This window comes from Plecotus auritus (genome assembly GCF_963455305.1).
Source record: "Plecotus auritus genome assembly, chromosome: 5".
Lineage (NCBI taxonomy): Eukaryota > Metazoa > Chordata > Mammalia > Chiroptera > Vespertilionidae > Plecotus > Plecotus auritus.
In genome coordinates, this window is record NC_137776.1 from 109,881,688 (window position 1) to 109,899,370 (window position 17,683).

At 41.3% G+C, this 17,683-nt stretch overlaps 1 protein-coding gene across 4 annotated transcripts in view; it reads right to left on the reverse strand.

The window, feature by feature from the left end:
• Positions 1-392: 392 nt before the first annotated feature.
• ZNF169 (zinc finger protein 169) overlaps positions 393-17,683 on the reverse strand; it is a 42,412-nt gene continuing 25,121 nt past the window's right edge. For 2 of the 4 annotated variants that reach the window (XM_080668731.1, XM_080668732.1), the window contains 3 exons: positions 17,357-17,483; positions 16,801-16,896; positions 393-3,546 (listed from right to left, as the gene is read on the reverse strand). In XM_080668731.1, the coding sequence (XP_080524857.1) occupies positions 2,000-3,546; positions 16,801-16,896; positions 17,357-17,483 (1,770 nt within the window). In that variant the 3' untranslated portion in view covers positions 393-1,999. Of the gene's footprint in view, positions 3,550-15,369; positions 15,551-16,800; positions 16,897-17,356; positions 17,484-17,683 lie in introns of those variants that run through there. The other 2 variants (XM_080668730.1, XM_080668735.1) reach the window with 2 other exon arrangements.

The following is a 17,683-nucleotide window of genomic DNA, read 5'->3' on the forward strand; positions in this document are numbered from 1 at the left end:
ACAAGAGGAAATGACTAAAGGGGCAGCACCTTGCCTGGATTTAAAGATGTGTGCTGTAGACCCCCAAACTGGGGAGAGTTGTGACTGAAAGCCCTCAGTCCTTGGGCTTGATCACTGCCATGTGGTCACAGCTAACGGGATGGGGCCTCGAGCTGCAAGGACGGGTATTAATAGATACCCTTCAATCTGTTGTTGGGGGAGGCAGAGTGTGTGGCTTGGGGAACTCATGTCTGTTGGAGGACTTAGGAAGGAGTGTTGGATGAAGGCCATTATAATATTGCTCTCCCCTTTATAGGACCAGAGCCCAGAAGAAATACAGAATGACTCTCCATGTCTCCCAAGAAGTTGAATATTTTGAGGTTCTTGATAAAATGAGGTACACATCCCAGGTGTGCAGCTTTGTATAGAAGCAGTTTATTAAAATAAAAGGAAATACAATATATAGAAGGACTGCTGCTTAGAAAAGTAAACCATAAGCAAACTATCTCATGAACACTGGAAAAAAGCAACATTGTTTTCCCTCCATTCCATTTCAGCAGAGCACAATGTTTCCTAGTGATTTCTGCCATCTTCACATTCATGGTAATGGGAAGGAAAGGTCAGAACACATTTTTATGGCAGGAGTTTGTATCTGGCCACATCAATTTTGGGCATCCAGAGGGTTTGAGTTTAGCAGAGATTACCGAACAAGGTGTTGAAGGTACAGTACAGCCTGGTTTCTTCTTGCTACTGGATAAACTGAATGAACTGTTAAACAACAAGGAACCAGAACTTGAAGATTTGGGAAACTCTCAGCCTATCCATATTACAGAAAATAAGCACATCCTGGGAAGAACACCAGTGTGACTGGACAATTGTTTCGTAAAGATAGAAGTTTGGAACCAGTCACCTATCTCAGCAGAAACTCTGGCAGGTTGGATTAACCGTGATACACATGGGACAAACTGAAGGCATTCTATAGGTAGAATAGATCTACCCAACTGCAAACATGTGTTACCCATCAAGAAGGGGAATGACCCCAAAGGTGAAACAGAGATGAGCAGGTCCGCTACTCCCACAGTGGGCCCAGAGAGTAAAAGTCTAGGGGCCAGTATGTCTCTTCCATGGTTTCAGTGGGCCTGGCACTGCCGATGCCACCCAAGTGGGACCAGAGAGCAGAGGACCCAACCAAAAATAGTCCTTGAGCCTTAAACATAATAGAATCTAACTTACTAGGTTTTTTACTTGTTTGGGACCATCAGTCCTTTCTTCTCTCCACTTTTGGAATGGGGATGTAAATTCTAGGCCTGTCCCGCCAGTGTATTTTGGGACCAGATAATTTGTCTGGTTTACATGTTCACAGCTAAAGAGGAATTCTGCCTAGTCTCGCCCATGTGTGATTTAGGTGAGATTCTAGACATGCCATTGATGTTGGAAAGCATTAAGACTTTTGAAGTTCTTAAAATGGGTGGATGTATTTTGTATGTGGGAAAATGTGAATTGGGGAAGGGGTGGGGGCGAGACTAGAGGGCTGAATTATTCCCCCAAGTTCATATGTTGAAGTGATAATCTACTGTGTGACTTTTTTGATGACATGGTCTTTAAAAGGTAAATGTTAAGATGTCCCTAACCCAATATGGATGGATCCCTATAAGAGAGAGAGACCCCAGGAAAGCACACACATGGAAAAAAGGCCACATGCAAGAATGCAGTCACATCTGCAAGCAGAGGAGGGAGTCTTCAGTAGAACCAAACTGCTTACAGTTGATTTTGGACTTCTAATCTCACATACTGAAGAACAGAAAGTAAGTTTCTGTTCTTCAAGGCACCAAGTCTGTGGTATTTTATTATGGCAGCCCTGGCAAATTAGCACACATTCCTAGTGCAGTAAGGAAAACATAAACCAACTCTCTTATCACTGAAAGAATGCAGCACTTTTTCTCCACTGCAATGGAGAACAGGGGAACATTTCCTAGTGACTTCTACTGTCTGCACACTGAGGACAAAAGGAAAAGAAAGGTCAGGAGAATAGCTCTTTTGGAAGGGCGTGATGGCCAGACTTGGTCCTCTTATGTCTGTGGAGGTGAGACTTCTGGCTGAAGCCCCGTCCACACTCCCTGCACACATATGGCTTCTCTCCTGAGTGGGTCCGCTGGTGTCTGATGAGGGCTGACTTAAAGTCAAAGCCCCGCCCACACTCCCCACACACGCATGGCTTCTCTCCTGAGTGTGTCCTTTGGTCAGAGGTGAGGTCAGGTTTCTGGCTAAGTCTTTGCTCACACACTCCATACCCATCAGAACCCTCCCCTAAGTGTGTCCTCTGGTGTCTGGTGAGAAGTGACCTGAAGCCAAACGTGCGGCCACACTCAGAGCACATGTAAGGCTTTTCCCCTGTGTGTGTCCTCTGGTGTCTGATGAGGGTAACCTTCTGACCAAAGCCCCGCCCACACTCAGGGCACACATAGGGCTTCTCTCCGGTGTGAGTCCTCTGGTGTCCTATGAGGGCGACCTTCTGCCGAAAGCCGCGCCCGCACTCAGAGCACAAGTAAGGCTTTTCCCCTGTGTGCGTCCTCTGGTGTCTGATGAGGGTGGCATTCTGGCGAAAGCCGTGCCCACAGTCAGCACAGACATAAGGCTTCTCCCCTGAGTGTGTGACCCGGTGAATGAGGAGCAGGGACTGCTGCCTGAAACCACGCCCACACTCTAGGCACAAGAAGGGCCTCTCACCAGAATGTGAGCTCTGGTGTTGAAGGAGCGATGCCTTCTGGCAAAAGCCTCTCCCACACTCAGAACATACAAAGGGCTTCTCCTCCAAGTGTGTCCTCTGGTGCAGGACGAGGGCAATCTTCTGACGAAAGCCTCGCCCACACTCCTGACAGACAAAGGGTCTCTCTCCGGAGTGTATCCTCTTGTGGTTAGTGAGCGAGGACGTATACCTGAAGTGTCGCCCACATTCCCTGCACGTGTACGGTTTCTCCCCCGAGTGTTTCCTCTGGTGTATGGTGAGGGAGGACTTCCGGCCAAAGCCTCGTCCACACTCCCCACAACTGTAAGGCTTCTCCCCTGTGTGCATCCTCTGGTGCTTGAGGAGGTCTGACCTCTGGCAGAAACCTCGGCCACATTCAGGGCACTCATGATGCTTCTGGAGGCGAACCAGGCTTGAGTTTGTGCTGCGTCCTCGTGTGTATCTTTCACACAGGACTGCTCCAGATTCTGAGCAGTCTGCCCCTGTCAACATGTCTGCCCCCTCAGGATTCATCTTCTGGTCTGTTCCTTCACCTCTGTTGCCTTCCACCCTGTGTACTGGCTGACCTTGAAATGGGCCAAAGAATATGCTTGAAGTCCCACTTAGCTGCAGCCTCCTGACCACGGTGCCAGAGCCTTTGCTCTCTCCATCTTCTGCTTTTTCTCTCAAGCAGCTTGGAGCTTCCAGTGGGAAGTGACTTCCTACAGAAGAGCTTGGGGAAATCTCAGGGAGGTGGCCACACAGCACATATTGTCTGAGGAACTGTGGACTACAAAAGGCTGCAGGGCAGGAGAGACTGGGCTGGAATTCTGTCCTTGGTTCTGCTGGAGAGAAAGTCTGTCATAATCACCACGGTACCTTGTGGACAGTGAAACTTACCCAGCAGTCATTCCTCAGGTCACAGAAAGACTTATTTTAGAGAGCTGCCTTCCCTCCCGCTGTGACACCTTCATGTGTATACTGCTGCAACCCAAAAAACTCACAAGACGAGCCAGCTCTAAATGATCAGCCTGGCAAATAGTTTCAAGAAAACCTGAAAGATGGCTTTAGCCCTATAAAGTGCTGCCATTAGAGTCATACATTTCCCGCAGTACAGTTATCTCACAACCCACAGGCATTATCACTGATATAAACATTATCACAAGTACAGGTTGGAGCAAGAGCAGGTTTACAGTTGTGAGTAGGTGAAGCACAGAGTTTATTTTCATATTATTTTTGTATTGTTTTCCATATGAAATACTGTAAACCTACTTTTGGCACAGCCTGTATATGCTTTTACTGAAAGTATATGACTTACTACAAATTTCTTTAGTGATTTTTTCCTACAGGAAAGGAATGGGGTCATTACAAGGAATCATTCCACCTGGAGGCCCCATCGGGGAGGCAGTAAAAAGGAAAGGTCAGGGATCCATGCAGGAAATGAACCAGGAGGTGTTGCCACCATCCTAAACAAGTGTTTTCTAGAGGATATTTGCTGGGTTCCATGCGAGAAAGTGGGGACTCAACAGTGAAACAGTCTGCAACCCCTTAAAGGATTCTGGCACCTGATGACCCCAATCAATGCCAACCTGCTTTTCTCAGTGTTGTACAAATTGTTGTGAAAGGAACAATACCCCCTGCAATAGCTCTTTACTAGGAGACATCAATTTGTATGCCTTGTTTTATTACACTGGTTCTATCCACCTGAAGCTGATGAAAAAACCATGACACTTAAACTCAGTATCCCAGGCTTTTTCAGACCTACCAGATTCTTTCTTCAGTCACAATGAGATGTGTTTTATAAACTATCTACAACATGGGTTGCAAACTACAGTCCACCAAATGTTTTATAAATAAAGGTCCACAGCCACGCACTCTCCAAGTAGTGTCTGTGGCAGCTTTCACAGAACGGCAAAGTTTAGTAGTTGCATCAAAGAACACAAAGGTTGGAGAGGCTAAATTATTTACTGTCTGGCCCTTTAGAGAAAAATCTTTCCTGAACCCTGATTTACATTATTGACTCATTCAATCTTGTCTAAAATGCCAACTTTCAATACTAAGGATAGCTACTATGAAACCCCTTCCTAATACTTCAAGCTCCCTAGATTTGCTTTTCAGCAAGTTCTTAATAAACTTAGTTATGTGTGCATATGTGCGTGCACGTGTGTGTATATGTATGTATGTGTAGCTAGATCTAGAATCTCCTGTGAAATGGCCTTGATAATCACAAGTGCTGACTCCACTGGACATCCAGATGTGACAGTGAACATCCTTTCAGTCTTGCATCTATTTCTGGCCATGGTTGGTCTCATCAGCAAATGTGCTCCAGTGCAGCTCACTGAACTGTCAGTTTATTTTGTTAATCTAGGCTGTCCACATTTTCACAGCCTGTGGAAGGTGTATATATCTCTGAGCAGCAGTTTCCAATACTTAGTAGGCTGTCCACATTTTCACAACCTGTGGAAGGTGTATATATCTCTGAGCAGCAGTTTCCAATACTTAGTTGTAATTCTAGAATTCTGACAGCTGAGCTTTCAGTTTTGCACAATTGTCCATTTGTCTCTGAATTGATGGGAAGAGAAAGCAGCCACTGCCTTCTTGTCTTGCTTGTACACTCGATCACATAAACCCTAAAGCCAGTGGTACACAGCACGTCATGACAGCAGTGCCTTTCACTGAAAAAGGAAGCACTTTTGTGTGTCTTGTACACGAAAAAGTGGTACATACTAAACCTGACAAGCTCAGGGGAGGCCTGCATGGTGGCCTTACAAACTCACAAAGGATGGTCCAAAATTAAAACTTTTTAACTAAAAGCAGTTCATTATGAGTAGTCATGTCCTAGGCTAGAAATCTTTCCTGAAGGTCAATTTTCACCTTCACTAAGTGTGTTGTTTTGCATCTATGATAACATATCTTTGGAATGTGAAATTAATTTCCTTTTTCTGGACCCCTCATAGCACAGGCGCCACTCTGTGGAAATAAAAAATCCCCTCATTGTTATTGAGTTAAAATTGTTGACTGTTAACTATCCTGCACCCACCTATATAAAGAAGTATGTGTCTATTGTTTTACTTTTTATCCAACCCCAGAGGTTCCCCCCTTTATTGCTTTCTCCCACCTCCCTAATCTATCACGAATGGATTTCATATAACCCACTTATGTCTCCTCTTTTGATTGTAATGTGTAAAATAAGGTGCAAAACTGCCATTTTCTGGAGCATTTTCTCAATCCAGTGAGACTTTGCTTTCCTGGCAATTGCCATCAGTTTGGCACAAATAAACTCAAAAAATCTTTACAGGTTTGAATGTTTCTTACATTGACATTTACTTAAGAGTAGTTGGCAGGATTCCAGTGAAGCTCACCCAGGACCCCCAATGGATCCGGGCCCGGTGATAGGATCCAGCAAGGGGCCCATTGAGCCCCGCTGGCTCCCTGCCACATTGGGTGAACTTGGATGAGTTGTCTCTGAGCCAGGACCTTCACTTACTTGTGGTAGAGGGACAGACTTTATTTGAACTGTCCTTAGAAAATCCTCAAGGTGGCACTAAAAGATAGGAGTTGAGAAGGGTGGCTGGCTTTGATTTTGGCTTTTCAATTGGAATTATTCCACTGCAGTCTGAGCAAAGACTTGTACTGATGAGACCCTGAACTCGGGCTGTGAAGATAAGGACATACCCTCCCTCCAGCCAGAACCTTGGGTGTTTTGGGGAGACTAAGAATCTTCGTGGATGTGTCAGAGGACATTCCTCACAACCTGCAGAAGCCCAATAGGAAAATTCCAACTCAACTATAATTAAACAATTGACTTCTACGGGGATGCACATATAAAGGTGGTTTACCTAGCGCTCTGAGTCCTCATGGCTGTATTAAACAACTGGGGAGACAAACTGAAGCACGTGTTGAGCAAGCATGTCAAACTCGCAGCCCACAACTAATATTTTTGTGGCCCAGCCAATATAACAATGTGTAAAAAAACGTTTTAATAAAAAATTCGTAACTTAATTTTTACAATAGCCTGTTATACATAATTATTAATAACAAACTACAGTGTTCGCTAATGACTGATTACTATAATTGTGTTGCATTTGTTTCCCTTACGTGCCGGTGCACCATTTCTCCCCACTAATACTAACAGCAAATATTTTAGCAGCCGATTGCCATGTCATTAGTCTTGGACTGACTTGTTTGGTGTGCGCAACAGGAAATATTTCACTTTCGGAGAACAAGAAAAATAGGTTTATTTGCATACACTTATTAATGTGTGAGGTTATTCAGAGTCTAGTAAGTTAATGTTCAAGAAAAAGTATTTTTATTAAAATGTTCTATTTTATGTTAACAATTACTCATTTATTTCAGCCCTTTGTATTCAGCATGTCTCTATCGAAATAAACCTATGTTTCTATGAAAATTGAAGCTTTTGTTTTTTTGTGGCCTTCATAAACTTAAACCTTGTTTATTTGGCCCATGTTAGCCTTTGAGTTTGACATGCTTGGCCTAGAGGAGCTCATGTTATAAGCAGCACACTTTGACCCACTATATAACCTTCCTAGAAAATTTGTTCAGACTGCAGATATCCAAAGGAAGACTAAAATTAAAATGGGAAGTCGTGCCTCTAAGGTCCATGAATCCCAAGAATCCCAGCTCCCCATTAATACTCCTCAGAGTACATGTGTAATTCATATGGAATCTCAACTTGCAAGTATCTACAGAAATGGGGAAATTTAACTAAAAATGGTATCAGCTTGAAATGGCCAAAGGGGGGGATTTTGGAGACCTCCAAATTGATTTTTCTGCATGCTCAATTAGGAAAAAGCTGGCTCTAAAATTGAACGAATCGGAAGCTTATCTTGATTGGAAATTAGAAACTTTTAGGAAAGGCTCAACTAAAATATCTTCCCTACAGGAAGTTAATAAGAAAATTTAAGGGACTGTCTCTTAACTAAAGAAGGCTTCCAAAGCCAATAAATGCCAAGACCTCATTCCTCCCCTTCTACAGCTCCTCCACTATACCCTTTGTTCTCTGAGCTTCCTTATACAGACTTGCCCTCCACCTCCCTTCTTCCTTCTCTTTCTCTCTCCCCTCTACTACCACTCCCTGCTGACCTAAGGAAAAATTATAAAAATTCAGAGAAAGATAATTCAGGAACTTTAGCAGCTTGTCTCAGGTAGAGGGAAACCAGTGATTGTATATATTCCTTGGACTAGCACAGAATTAAGAAATCTAACCAAAGATTTCCCTGACCCTCTTCAGGACCACAACAGGTTTGCAAAGGCATTTGATTTAACTGTTAGAATATATGATTATGGCTATTCTGACCTATTCCAATGAATACTCTTACTGGTTTCTGAGAACAAGGCAATAGGATGGCTGAATCAGGTTTGCTGGCATATTCCTGTAGAGGATTTTTTTTAAAACGGAGAGAGACAGACCGGGAAAAATGCAGGTCATTAGCTCACCAGCTTTACCAAGCCATACCTGAGATTCTTGCCTGGAAAATGGAGTGGACCAAGATCCAACAATATAAAAGAAAGCCTGATGAATTGGTGCTGGATTTCTTTGAACATTTTGAAAAAACTTCAAACAATTCTCAGTTCTGTCTCCACACAGTTTTAAGAATCATCAAAATAATCTCTTAATTTGGCATTTTTGGAAGGACTAGATAAAGAGCTTATAACTTTGATCAAACAACATGAAATGGCAGACAACCATCAGAACTGGCTATTCTGGCTGGTCAACTATCAACCTATTCAAAAGAAAGAAAAATATAAAGCTGCCAACTTCATGAACTTAAAGCTCCAACAATTAAGGAATCAAGTCAGATCTATTCAGAGGTTTCTTAGACAAAGGCAGAGAGGAGTCTTTTTACTATAAAAAGCCAAGTCAGCATAAGGAGGACTGTAGAAAGTGAAATGAGATTTACAAAGAGTAAAAGAACAGAAGCAAGCATAGGGCTGCTTTAAGGACTATGAGAGGATATTTCCACTATTTACTAATATTTAGGACAGTGGTCGGCAAACTATGGCTCGCGAGCCGCGATTTGCCGCTCTGTTGACTAATGAGTTTGCCGACCACTGACCTAGACTCTTGATTCCAATAATTACAGGCTGTTGTTGTTCCTTGTGATTAAGCCCCTATCCCAATGGTCGGCAAACTCATTAGTCAACAGAGCGGCAAACCGCGGCTTTAGGAGAAACTGAAATGATCATGAAAGGGCAAGTTACTAAGGCCCTTGGAGATACTGGGGCTACGTTATCCATTCTTAACCCTACCCACTAAGTTTCCCTATCAGAGTAAAGCTTCTGTGCACATGGTAGGGGTGTATAACCAACCAATGACTGTTTTTAAATCAGGACCTGTCTCCTTTCAATTAGGGAATGTTATGAGGCAACATATATTTTTACTGGTTAAATCGGTCCCAATTTAGTGGATAGAAAAAGATTTTCTTGAAACCCATGATGCCCACATATCCTTTTCCCAGAAAGGTGAAATGTACTAGTATTCAGGACTAAATCAGATACTGAAACAATTGGGGAAATCATTATTTTAAAGGAACTTCCCACAAGAGGAAAGTAATGTTAAAACTGAACGTTTGTTGCAGTATGTTCCAATGCAACTTTGGATCCTTTCCAGTACAGATATTGTCAAGATCAATTCAGCCACTCCTATTAAAATAACTATTGATAATACTTTGCCTCTACCTAATATTCGCCAATATCCTTTAAGACCTGATGCACTATCTGGAAGTAAGCCTATTATACAAAACTAGAGGCCCAGTGCATGACATTCGTGCACTGGGGAGGAGGGGGAGGTGTGTGTCCCTCAGCCTGGCCTGCACCCTCTAGCAGTCCAGGACCCCAAGGGGTCCTTAGCGCTGCCACGGAAGCAGGAGAGGCTCCCGCCACCACCGCTGCACTCACCAGCTGTGAGCCCTGCTTCTGGCTGAGCGGCACTCCCCCTGTGGGAGCGCACTGACCACCAGGGGGCAGCTCCTGTGTTGAGCGTGTGCCCCCTGGTGGTCAGTGCGTATCATAGCAACTGGTCATTCCGCCATTCGGTCTATTTACATATTAGGGTTTTTATTAGATAGGATTAGTTAAAAAGGGGGCTTATAATTCCATGTACAAGCCCCTGTAATTCTCCTATCCTAGTAAAGAAACCAAATGGAAAGGATAGAAATTTGTACGGGATCTCAGAGCTATACATAAGATAGTTATTCCAAGACATCCTGTGTTCCAAATCCACATATTTTATCAGCCATTCCTTGGACTGCCAATATTTTTCAGTAATAGATTTATGTAGTGCCTTTTCTAGCATTCTAATAGAAAAAGACAGTGCATTCTCTTAATCCATTAAAATTCTCTACAGGTTTGAATGTTTCTTATGTTGAGAGTCTTCTGTATTAAATATGGTGACTGAGGTAAATATGGTTAATATTGCCTTTATGGGAACCAATTCTAACCATTCATCTAATAAGAATATTCATTCATTATAATTTTTGTGTTTAGCTAGTAATATGGCACATTTTAGCTAAAAGTGATTTGGAATTCCAATGTCCACTTTGGATAACCCTAAACTTTAACATGGTTTTAACCTATGGTTCTGTCTACCTGAAGCTGATGAAAAATCCAGAAGTTCCTGAATAAAAGCATAAATAAAAATAAAATTTAGCAAAGTAATGATTTTTAGTGAATCAAATAAATTTCCATGATGTAGAAGAAAATCAGCTCATAAACTCTTGAAAAATCTACAACTGCTCTTGGGCTGATTGATTATTGAGATCAATAAAAGTACATCAATAATTGTACATGAACTCAAAACTTTACAATACAAAGAGAAAAACCAATGCCTAATGGCTCATTAATGAAATGTTTCCTTCTGCAGCTGCTGAATGTAGTATAAAAGAACAGCTGTTAAGTGAATGACCTCACTGGCTCACAAGAGGAATGCTTGTGCTATCACTGCTTTTAAACAATTTAAAGAATTTTAAGACTTGGTTCGTAAATGTAAAAGGTGGATGTTTTCAATGTTAATCAGAATTAGTCCTTAGAAATTGGAAATTTTTCATAATATACCATGTGCATGATTTTAAGACAATATAAAAGAAATACTAACATATAATTAGTTTTATGTATCAACTTAGCTGGCCACCAATGTTTAGTCAAACATTATTGTGGGTGTTTCTGTGAGGGTGTTTTTGGATGACTTGAACACATAAATGGCAAGACTGACTATAGCCGATTGCCCTCCCTTTATGAGTGGCCTCATCCAATCAGTTGAGGCCTGAATACAACAAAAGGTTGACCCTCTTCCAAATAAGAGGGAACTCCTCGAGCCTGACTGTCTTCACGCTGGGATACGGGGGAGGAGGACGCTTTGGTTTTTCCTGTTTTTGCACTCAAACTGAAACATCTTCCTGAGTGTCAAGCCTGCTGGCCTTTGGACTGAAACCATACCATCAACTCTCTTAGGTCTTCCTATGACTCCATAATAATGAAAACCGATTCCTTATATCCTTATAATACATTTCATTGTGTGTGTGTGTGCATGCGCGCGCCTAGACATTTCTTATAAAACTACACATACAGTTACCTTATGCCCCAGTGTACTGGGTTGAACAGTATCCCACCAAAACTCATGTCTACCTGGAACTGCTTGCATTAAACACCTCAATCTTACCAACCAAACAGATATTCCTAGAAACTGTCAGAATAGTCAAAATAAAAAACAGTGCTAACACCAAATGCTGGCAAGAATGCAAAGAAAATGGATCACTCAAACATTTGCTAATCTATACATATAAAAGGCTAAGCAACCATCTGACTGACCAACCGTCCGACCAGCTGGTAGGTATGACTTGCACTGACCACCAGGGGGCAGATGCTCAACACAGGTGCTGCCGAGCGACAGCAACTTTGCAGAGTGCCCTCTCGCAATCTGGGACCCCTCAGGGGATATCAGAGAGCTGGTTTTGGCTTGATCCTCACAGGCCAGGCCAAGGGACCCCACCTACTGGAGGGACCACTCACTCCGCAGACGCCCTTTGAGGGACCCCATTCACTCTGCAGATGCCCTTTGAGCTGCGGTGCCATCCCAGGTGCGGCCGGCTGGGGAGGAACCATGGGAGGTTGGCCCCAGGGCATGTTTGGCCCGTCTCACCCAGTCTCGCCCCACCGGCCACGTTCTCATTAATTTCCTTTCAATGTGCACGAATCTGTGCACCACGCCACTAGTAGGAATATAAAATGGTATAGCCATTCTAGAAATGATAATGGCACTTTTTTACAGAACTGAATATGCCACTACCATGTGACCCAGCAATTGCACTGTTGGCATCTACCCCAGAAATGATAACCTTATGTCCACATAGAAACCTGTACACAGATGTTTATAACTGTAAAAAACCCAAATGTCCTTCCGTGGGTGAAAGGTTTAAAAAACTGATACATTCATACCATGGAACACTACTCAGCAATAAAAAGGAGGAAATGTTGATACAAGCAACAATTTGGATGAAGCTAAAGAGAGTTATGCTGAATAAAAAAAGGCAATCCCAAAGGTAACATACGGTATGATTTCTTTTATATGACATTTTTGAAATGATGAATTTATAGAGACAGAAAACAGATTAGTGTTTGCCAGAAGAACAGAGAGGAGAAGAGAGGGAATTGGCTGTGGCCATAAAAGGGTAGCACAAAGGATCATTTTGGTGGAACTCTGTATCTTTGAATCTAGTAGTATTTATATGAATATACATGGAAAATTTTTCAGAAAACCAAACACACACAAGAGTGAAGGTAAAGCTCATGAAATCTGAATAAGGTCTGTGCGTTGTATTAACAGAAATACAAGCCTGGTTTAGCAAGAAAAAAAATCAATGCAGTTCACTAAATTAAAAAACTAAAATAACTCTCATCCAACAAGGTCTAGGAGAGAATTCTGTGAAGCTGATAAAGGGCAGCTATAAAACTTACATTTAGGAGGAAAGCATTCCTCATAAGACCAGGAGCAAGGAAAGGATGTCCACTCTGACCATTTAAGTTCATTCACTGCACTGAATGTTTTTGCCATGCAATGAGGCAAGAAAAAGAAGTTAAAAGATATACTGGAAAAAAAAAACTATACTTTTTAAAAATATATATATATATATTTTATTATTTTTTACAGAGAGGAAGAGAGAGGGATAGAGAGTTAGAAACATCAATGAGAGAGAAACATCAATCAGCTGCCTCCTGCACACCTCCTACTGGGGATGTGCCCGCAACCAAGGTACATGCCCTTGACCGGAATCGAACCTGGGACCTTTCAGTACACAGGCCGACGCTCTATCCACTGAGCCAAACCAGTTAGGGCAAGAAAGCTATACTTATTCACAAATAACAAGATCATCTATGTAGAAAATCCTATACCGTTAAAAAAAAAAAAAAAAAAAAAAAAACTGCTAGGACTAAGAAGTAAGTTTTTAAGTTTAGCAGTTGCAAAGTCATTATACATAAATTAATTGTATTTCTATGCACTGTCAACAAACAATTGAAAATGAAATTTTAAAATAATTTAAATAGCATCAAAACAGAGGGGTAAATTTGACACAAGATGCATAAGACCTGTGTACAAAAACTACAAAAACAATGCTAACAAAAATTAAGACATATCATAAAAGTGAAGTGATATACTCTGTTTATATATTGGATGGCACAGTATTACATGTAAATTCTCCACATATTGATGTAGATTAAACTCCATCCCAATCAAAATCCCGGTAGACTTTTTTTGTGTGTGAAAATTACCAGGCTAACTCTAAATCCACATGGAAATGAATAAAATCTCTAATAACTAAAGCAAATTCAAAAAATGTTGGAGGATTGGTACTAAGTTCTAGCCTTACTATAACACTACAATAATCAAGACTATGTGGTATTGGCATCAAGATATACAAAGAAAAGAGTGGGGAAAAGACAGAGTCCAGATATAGACCATACATACATGGTTAACTGATTTACACCATGAAGGGCATAGGTAATTCAAAAAAGAAAGGGTTGTCCTTCCAATAAATGGTGCTGAAAAAATGGATATTTGTAGACACACAAAAAAAGACTTAAGTACCTAGTATAAAAATTTATTCAAAATAGATAATAGACCTAAATGTAAAATAAAAATTATTGAACTTTTAAAAACCAAAAAGTACATATGAAATCTTTTTGACCTATAGGCAAATATTGTTTAAATATGCCAGCAAAGTGAGACTCATTAAAGAAAAAAATGACACTTGCATTTCTAAAGTAAGAATTGCTCTTTGAAAGATAAACTCTAAGACAATGAAATGCAAGCCACATTTCAGAAAATAATTTGCAAATCAAATGTCTGATCATGGATTTCTATAACGAATATAGGAAGAGCTTTCAAAACTCAATAATAAAAAGGTAAGAAACCGGTTTTTTAAATGGGTAAAAGATTTGAGAAGACATTTCACCAAAGAAGATACACAGATGGCAAATAAGCACATGAAAAGATCCTCAACATCATCAATATTAGCCACCACACAGCTAGGAGAATGTCTAAGTCTAAAATAATACTAAGTGTTGACAAAGATGTGGAGCACCTGGAATTCTGCTGGTGGGAATGAGAAAAGGTGAAGCCACTTTGGAAACAGTTAATATAAAACTTAACCTTTTATATTTAGTAAAAAGTTAAATATACACATATCACATGACTCAGCCATTCTAATCCCAACTATTTATCTGAAAGAAATTAAAGCATATGTCTACACAAAGACTTATCATGAATATTCACACAGGCTTTATTTGTATTTGTCAGAACTGGAGACTACCCAAAGTCTTTTGATAGAATAGTTGAATAAATTGTGATATTGAGAAATTAACTACTGATCTATGCAACACTCCGCATAAGATTCAAAGTAATTATGTTAAGTGAGAGAATCCACTATATATTCTGTATTCAATTCCTATGAATTCCATAAAATGCAAACAAATTGACAATGATAGAAAGCAGGTCAGTGGTTTCCTGGAAATGGGAAGGGAGGAGAATGAGGCACAGGGAACTTTGGGGTGATAGGTATGCTTGGATTTTTTGGATTGTGGTGATGACTTCATGGATGTAAACATACATCATAACTTTTAACCAAAGTTTACCCTTTAAATATATGTAATTTATTATACTTTGATAATATGCCTTATAATTATCCCTTAACCATTGTACCATAACATATTTTTATATTATACTATAATTATAGATCATAAAATAGTTATTTTTAAATTAAATTAAAGCAATGAACTTACTGTAAAGAACAAGTCCAGATATATGGTTGCATTCAGATGCAAAAAAGAAAAAAAATAACAGAACAAAAATAAAATGCCAGGAATGTTGAAAATAAAACAATGAAAAAAGATAAATCATGAAAAAATTATCCTTATCTCCCAACATTCACATAAAATTAATTCCAGTTGGATTAAAAATCTATAATGTTCATAGAATTTATATGGAATTTCTACAAATCAATAACAGAAAGAAATAGCCCAAATAAAAAGGAGGAAAACACCTTGAACAGGCACCTCACAGAAGAGGAAACACCAATGGCTAACCAATACAGGAAAAGATGCTCACGCGCACAGGAAAGCAAACCCCCGTGAGACTGCAACGCAGAGCGAATACATGGGTAAAAAACGAGGTCTGACAGCACCTAGTGTAGGTGAGGGTGTGGAAAGAGCTCTCATCGCTGCTGCTGGAGTGTGAAGTGGCATAATAGCTTCAGGCACAATGTGGCACAGCCTCATCAGGTTGCAGCCACTCGTGCCAATGAACCTCTACTGCACTTGCTCCTACGTAGGCATCTGGAAAAACGCATATTTTTCCAAGGAAGTAACAAGAATATACAGCAACATTATTCAACAGCCAAAAATTAGAAGTAATTTAACTCTCTAAAAGAAAGGAAACTGCATTAAAATAAGAATATTCATATAATGTAATTATGTAAGTTTTTAAAAATATGAACTAAACCTACACATTATAATGTGAGTCTCACAGAACGTGGGTGAAAAGGCATGTTCCAGAGGGATGTGTGACATTACCATATTATGTGCAGAGTTTACAAACATGCAAAACAACACACTATATTAGCGATTTTAAACCTTTTTCAACTCATGGCAAACAAACTACTAAAATGCTGCGGCACCCCAAAATATTTGTTTTTGCCGATCTGACTAAAAAAAAGGTATACTTTTGGTTCATTCACACCAGACAACTGTTGTTGTGTTGGCTGTTGTCATTCTTTTATTTGGCAATCTAAGGGAAAGAGGTCAGTGCCCCTGACTAAATAGTCAGGTGTTGCATGTTTTAAAAATTCTGTGGCACACCAGTGTGCATAGGCAGGCGTGGCCTCAACCTCATTAGGCTCTGCCACATTGTGCCTGCAGCTATTATGCTGCCTCACACTCCAGTGCTGCTGCACACTGGTGGAAATTGCCGCTCTATATGGTTGAAGAACCATCAAATGGAAAATAAGGATAAAGGTAGTCATGGATATGCTGATGCAGGCACTGGATTCTCAGGGACAGGATGCAGGAGCAAAATACCACCAGGGAAGCTACAAGGCTGTCGCCTGGACTTAGAAAGTCCGTCAGGCTACAGGGAAGGCACAGTGGCACTCACTGCATAATTCTTTATGCCCTTTGTAATCTTAAATAATCCATCATAAAATAAAATAAAAAGTTAATAGAATGTATGGCTAGAATCAATGCACAAAAATGATACCAGGTTAAGAATAGTAACAGGACATTATCTAGCAGAGGCAGATGACTTAGGCTCAGAGGGCAAGTTACGCTGAAGATCAGGCCCAACAAGAAAAGCCCAAGAATAGGGAGATCCTGGATGTGCTGGAGAAGGGATGCCAAGTGAGCAGAGTGATGCTCCCTAGGGGAGGAGGGCAGTGTGCCAGGGGGACCCTCTCTGTGGTGAGCAGGAGGGCATGGAAGGGAGGGCTGGAGAAGAGCTTTCCCCCAGGATCTCACAGATTCTACTCCTTCCTCACCTGCTGAGCGCCTCACTGGCCTGTGTCCTTATCTGCTTGGTGCTTCTCACTCACCTGGACAGAGTTCCAGAAGGCATTCGCTCTCTTCTCGCCAGGGCTCGTCCCCTTGCTCCAGTTGTGTGATGAATTTTGGTTTGGAAAAGGCAATTCCTACTCACAGGAAAAGAAAGCAAGGTGACCTTGGGTTAGCGGATTAAAAGGCAATCTGAACTTAGAATAAGCTGGGAACGCAACAACCCAGAAGGGGGTGAGGAGGCACAGAGGAGGGCAAAGGCTCTCTGAATGCTAACAGAGTGACTAGGGAAGGGGGGTACTTCTGGACCTAAAAACAGTACACTGACTCTCCCCTGTGCTTCACTGAATACAAATATTCCTCCATTGGAAGCACCATCTCTTGGGAGGAAGGGGCCTGGAAACAGTCACTACATAGGATGAAATGCAGTAAGATACCACATACACACACCTAAATAACTTCACTATTTTCAAAGCTGGAGAACCCAGACATTTTCCGGGAATGTAGGGAAAATATTATTTTTCTTTCTCAACCAAAAGCCTGGTGGCTGCTGCCTAAATCTTGAAATGACCAAGACCTGAAAAGGGCTGTCCTTACCTAGCGACACCAAATGGCTGTAGGTCTCCAGCATTACATCCCGATACAGGGTCCTCTGGGCAGGACTTAACAGCTTCCACTCTCTCTCTGTGAAGGCCACAGCTACATCTCTGAAGGCTATTATTGTCTGTAATAGAAACACATCCCTGCTCACCCAGGAGCCAGCCACACCCCTAATCAGTTCACCTACTCTACTAACCAGCATTGAGGCAGCAAGAAGGCTGGTGTGGGGCACCTACCCTGTTTCCCCGAAAATAAGACAGTGTCTTATATTAATTTTTGCTCCCAAAGACGCGCTAGGTCTTATTTTCAGGGGATGTCTTACTT